General features: G+C 45.9%; 1 protein-coding gene across 1 annotated transcript in view; it reads left to right on the top strand.

The window, feature by feature from the left end:
- Window positions 1-5,931: 5,931 nt before the first annotated feature.
- upb1 (ureidopropionase, beta) overlaps window positions 5,932-6,081 on the top strand; it is a gene marked incomplete at both ends in the record, with an annotated part of 8,111 nt that continues 7,961 nt past the window's right edge. Inside the window, one exon of the mRNA XM_080852712.1 lies at window positions 5,932-6,035. Coding sequence (XP_080708838.1) covers window positions 5,932-6,035 — 104 coding nt within the window. The remainder of the gene's footprint in view (window positions 6,036-6,081) is intronic.

Here is a 6,081-nt window from a genome sequence, read left to right as displayed (position 1 = left end):
GAGACATTGTTACACTGCAGTTCCAAGGTGAAACTATATAGCCATGGAGTCAACTGCTTGTTTCACTCACAACACGTATCATGAACAGAACACCATATGGATATGTTAACAAGGTTAAAAACTTGGCCTTCACTGGATTCAAATACAGGATCTGTAAAGCATTGTGTTTATACATTTCAAGTATTATTAGGGAGATAAGATGAGTGGTGTTGTCGGGGAGTGGAGTGGTCTGTCCTTCGGGACTCTCCCCATCATGTGCTCATGTCTGCAGTCACACACTGCAGTGTCCCCTCCACTTCCTGCTCCTTTTTAGTGATTCCCCAGACTCTAGGCTACAGGCAAGAGCAGAGACTCCCAGAAAACCCAAGAGCACACCAGACCCTCCAGAAAAGCCTGTAACTGTCTCAGCGGCGTAAAAATGTCTTGACGGGCCCGAGTGCAAATCATGTCAATGGGCCCCCCTTACCGTCGTAACGTCAGGTGAATACTATGATATTGCAGTCTAGTGAGACGCATGTACAATACACATTAAGGGTTGCTACAATATGTTGTCATGAAAACACCCATGAACACAGTATTTCATCGATCAAACTGATTTTGGAGAAACACTGTATAATGAGCTGATAGACAACACATGGGAAAACATTAATACCACTTCTTCAGGGGGTTATCAAACATTATTGTGAATTACGAACATTAACATGGATTTATGGGAACAGCCGCTCGACAGCGCCTCGTCTGCTGCAACCAATTACAAAACAAACTTCCTCCAACAATATCTCGTAGACCTAGCTGCAAAGTAACTTATTCTTTTAAAGACATTGACGCGAAAAAATACATTTCAAGTAGCATTAGGCGTATTTTAAAACGTAACATGCATGACGTTTAGAGGGCTGGGGGTCAGGTATTTTTCGATGGCAATATTACTTAATAAAAACGAGACTCGTTTCATTCAGCAAAAGGCAATAGAGGCTAAATTAATTATTTGCTGTTGTCAAGACTGACTATTGTTAAAATGGTTATTGGGCAAGTGATAGCTCATATTTGTGAATAACCGTCACCGTAATTGAGAAATGTTTGCAAATTGATGGGACTGGATCATACACAATTTCCGATGCGTCGAGCATGGCGGGGGGCCCGGTCAGTTCTTCAATGACTCGCTTCGCGTTGAGATTGAGGACGGGCCCCCTTTTGCCACGGGCCCTAGTGCAGCTGCATTCCCTGCACTCCCTATAGTTACGCCACTGAACTTTCTTATGCAAATGTTCAGTGAGTGGCTGGATGAGGATATGTGGCAGCCAAGCCAGGGTGGAGGGGGGAAGTACAGTCAATCATCCAAGAGCACTCCAGAATATCTCAGAGAACCCCAGAGAACACAAGGGGATTCTCCATAGAGCATACCCAGAGCATTTGTAGATGGGGCCGAAGATGTGCCTAGTCTATAAAGCATACCCAGAGCATTTGTAGACAGGGCCGTAGATGGCTCTAGTCTATTAACATAACATACCCAGAGCATTTTCTAAATTGGGCCTTAGATGGGCTCTGACCATAGATGCTTCTCTGCATAGGATAAAATCTGTTGTGGAGTTGTAGCCTTGGTATAAAAAAAGTCTGTGTCCAATCATTTATGAATTTTATGAATGACTCATTGTGAAACACGGCTAAATGCGTGGCCTATACACCCCCTATGAAAAGCTCTGCCCACTCAAGCAGGACGAGGCTGGGATGGTGCTTTCACCTCCAGTCTGAATGAACTGGTGGTACCAGTTAATCAAGAAAGCACTGGCGCGATGCCAGAGTCACAATGTGTACAACTGCCCCCCAAAAACATCACAGTTGTCTGTGAGAGGGTCAGAGAAAGTTCAGCCTGGGAACCCGCTGTCCTGGGTGATCAGGCTGGGTCATGTACAAATCATCTTAGTGTTTGACTGAGCAGCTAACACTTCAGGCCATAGCTGGCAAACCAGCAAAGCCTCTGACTATCATATGGTCTGGATAGGCATGTCACAGGGCGACTACATTTAACGCTGACTATCATATGGTCTGGATAGGCATGTCACAGGGCAACTATAGACAACCCTGACTATCATATGGTCTGGATAGGCATGACACAGGGCAACTATAGACAACCCTGACTATCATATGGTCTGGATAGGCATGTCACAGGGCGACTACATTTAACGCTGACTATCATATGGTCTGGATAGGCATGTCACAGGGCAACTATAGACAACCCTGACTATCATATGGTCTGGATAGGCATGACACAGGGCAACTATAGACAACCCTGACTATCATATGGTCTGGATAGGCATGACACAGGGCAACTATAGACAACCCTGACTATCATATGGTCTGGATAGGCATGTCACAGGGCAACTACAGACAACCCTGACTATCATATGATCTGGATAGGCATGTCACAGGGCAACTACACAGACAGCGCTGACTATCATATGGTCTGGATAGGCATGTCACATGGCAACTATAGACAACCCTGACTATCATATGGTCTGGTAACCACTAAGATAATAAGTTACCTGTTTTCTATGAGGCCAAAAACATACAAATGTGACTGAGAGAAAGTAGATCTTAACAGTGTTGAACGCATAATAATGTCGGAAACAATTAATCTGAGCTGTTATATGAGCCGTTCTGGTGAAACAGACAGCAGGCTCTGGATCTGTGAAGAGATTTCCTCTCTGGCTGCAGACAGCAGGCTCTGGATCTGTGAGGAGTGTCTCTCTCTGGCTAGAGACCCTGGCTCCGGACCTATGAGGAGTCTGTTTGTGTGTGTGTGTGTGTGTGTGTGTGTGTGTGTGTGTGTGTGTGTGTGTGTGTGTGAGTGAGTCTCTCTCTGTGAGTGTTTGTGAGTGTTTATGAGTGTTTGTGAGTGTGTGTCTGCATGTATGTGTGCATGCATGAGTCTCCCTCTCTGGCTAGAGACCTTGGCTCCGGACCTATGAGGAGTCTCCCTCTCTGGCTGCAGACCCTGGCCCCCTCAGGCAACCAGCTGCAGTGAGGGCCAGAGCAGCAGGGAGCCTGTGTACCAACTCCATGGAGACTAACAAGACTACTTTACCTCATAAAAAGACCTCTGCCTCTTACTCTTTCAAACCAGAGAGAGAGAGAGAGTACAGGAACAATGGCACTTTTGTGTAGACTGCATTTTTAGTCTGTAATATGTTTTGGTGATTCCCTGATGTGTCTTGTTCTTTTGTTCTTCTTCGTCCTGTAATATAATCTATGGACTATAGACTCTCTTTGTCTTACACTACTCTGCCATCAGTACCTGCAATCTACGCCACAGCAACAGCTATTCAAAAGCCAGTTCCCTACAGTAGGAGCCAAGCCTTTATCTCCACGCAAACCTGTCGTCAACAACACTGATTTAATACCCCTATTGTGCCCTTGTAAACTCACAGTCAGTACACTTCTCCTGACTGAGGGGAGACGAGTGTTTCTGCTCCTAGTGCAAGCACAGATGATGGTAGCAGAGTGTGTGTCCGCAGAAACACAGGGAGCATGTTTGCCACGGTGCTGTCTAGGGGTGAGTATAGACTGTGTGTGTGTGTGTGTGGGGGGGGGTATGGGGTTGAGTATGGACTCACTTTGAGGGGTGAGTATGGACTTACTGTGAAGGGTGAGTATGGACTTACTGTTTGTGTGTGTGTGTGTGTGGGGGGGGGTGTGTATGGACTTACTGTGAGGGGTGTGTATGGACTTACTGTTTGTGTGTGTGTGTGGGGGGGGGGGGTATAGACTCACTGTGTGTGGGGGAGTATGGACTCACTGTGAGGGGTGAGTATGGACTTACTGTTTGTGTGGGGGGGGTATAGACTTACTGTGTGCGGGGGAGTATGTACTCACTGTGGGGGGTGTGTATGGACTTACTGTTTGTGTGTGTGTGTGTGTGTGTGGGGGGGGGGGGGGTATAAGGACTCACTGTGAGGGGTGAGTATGGACTTACTCTGAGGGGTGAGTATGGACTTACCGTTTGTATGTGTGTGTGTGTGTGTGTGTGGGGGGGGGGGGGGGGGGGGGTATAGACTCACTGTGTGTGGGGGAGTATGGACTCACTGTGAGGGCAAACAGCTGGACTTGTGTCCCACTGTATTACACATGTATCAAACAGAAACACTGATGAAGTGCTTTTGGGATAGCTGAAAGCGTTTATGATGCAGCATGACAGATACAATAATTTTATTTAAATTGATGCAAACCTAAATCCTTATAAAAGAGCTGTGCGGACAGTGAATGAAACACCAACACAACACATTGGATCCTGATCTCTAATGTGCTTACAGACGGAAGGATTGACCTCTTCAACCTTAACTGCAGGATCATGAACTTTATCCACTCCTTGAAGGAGAGGTGCCAAGTGGACCCACAAGGTACTGTTCATTATATGTCTGACCTCATTATATGACCTCATTATATGACCTCTGACCTCTGACCTCATTATATGTCTTGCCTCCAATCAATGATTCTCATCTAGTGTCTATGGATAGTCAGACAATCTGTACATGTGATCTCTAGACAATGTGGATCTGATGGATAAGTATGGGGAGCTAGTGCATCTGAATGAGAGCGAGCAGAGCACAGAGCCAGCCTGCACTCTTCTGCGGGAGAGACAGACCTACATCCTCCTGATGGTGTATGGTGAGTCTCAGCACCTCCTCCTCCTCCTGCTCCTCTTCCTCGTCTGCTGTGTGCATCGTGTTTGTCCTCCTCCTCCTGCTCCTCTTCCTCGTCTGCTGTGTGCATCGTGTTTGTCCTCCTCCTCCTCGTCTGCTGTGTGCATCGGGTTTGTCCTCCTCTTCCTCTTCCTCCTCCTCGTCTGCTGTGTGCATCGGGTTTGTCCTCCTCCTCCTCTTCCTCTTCCTCCTCCTCCTCGTCTGCTGTGTACATCGTGTTTGTCCTCCTCTTCCTCCTCCTCGTCTGCTGTGTGCATCGTGCTTTACCTTACAGGGTTCGCACAAATATGTGTCACTGTTATATCCGTTCATTCCAAATCAGTCAGTAGACAGTAATCAATCTCTGCTTTTGGGGATATGCAACCTGTACAAGATTGAAAGGTCTGAGATAAGATCTGGACATATATAACAATCTTTCACCTGCTTGGCATGACGGAGGAGCACGACTAAACAACAGAAGTTGTTCACCAGTCTCACCTGTCCACAGGTACTTCTATAGGACCTGAGGGCCAGAGATACGTCCCACTTCTCACGGACATGGGCAAGAGCCACCCAGAGTTGGCAGGTATGGAAACACCTCATGTCCAAACTGACAAAACTATTTGAATGTTACATTTATTAAGCTAATGTTTATAGACGTTTGCCTGAAGTTTTTGTCTGTGAAGTTATGTATCAGTGTTCAATTTTAAAAGTGTATGCTACAGGTGCAGCTTCTATGGCTTATTTTATTTTCCAGATGTGATTCGGAAGCTTTCAAACCCTTGTAAAGAGCGGGACAAAAAGGTTGGTGTCCCCAGGAGAGGACTTCAAACCCAAACAAGAAATAGGCCGAGTTCCAATGTAAAAAAGAAGGTCTTAACAACGCCCAGAAGCTAAAAGCATAAATGTCAAGCACCTGTTTGAGCGGTTTGACTATACAGGAATATCCTGAAGTATGGCTGTTTCCAGTGTTACATTAAATTGAATTGTTTTCAGTCTGGTGTCATTCTTCTATTACACTTAAATGGTAAAAGTATGTTCTTCAGAGTGAGCTATTTTTGCTGCATCAACCTGAAGTGGTTTGGGACAGGGGTTGCATAATGAAAAAGGCTGAAGTCTGTCTTGTTCAATCAGTAACCCTCCAAAGCAGGCAATAAAGCAAGCCAATACCATTAGGCTTCACCCGGCATAGTGGAGCGAGCTCTTCGGTACCCCTTAAAGTAGTTTCGTGAGTGACAGATTCGCAGAATTCAAAATGTCTAGTTCCCAGTTTGAATCTTTGGAGAAGACTCTCGGAACACATGTCCCAGAGGGCGAGTTGAGTGAAGTTCGCCGGATTTTATATGGTAAAGAGCTCAAGTAAGTGCAAAAAAAACAAAAACACACAAACTCAATATCCACTTAA

Source organism: Sprattus sprattus, assembly GCF_963457725.1.
Source record: "Sprattus sprattus genome assembly, chromosome: 15".
Lineage (NCBI taxonomy): Eukaryota > Metazoa > Chordata > Actinopteri > Clupeiformes > Clupeidae > Sprattus > Sprattus sprattus.
The sequence above is the reverse complement of the archived record's forward strand: the minus strand, read 5'-3'. Positions and strand labels throughout refer to the sequence as shown.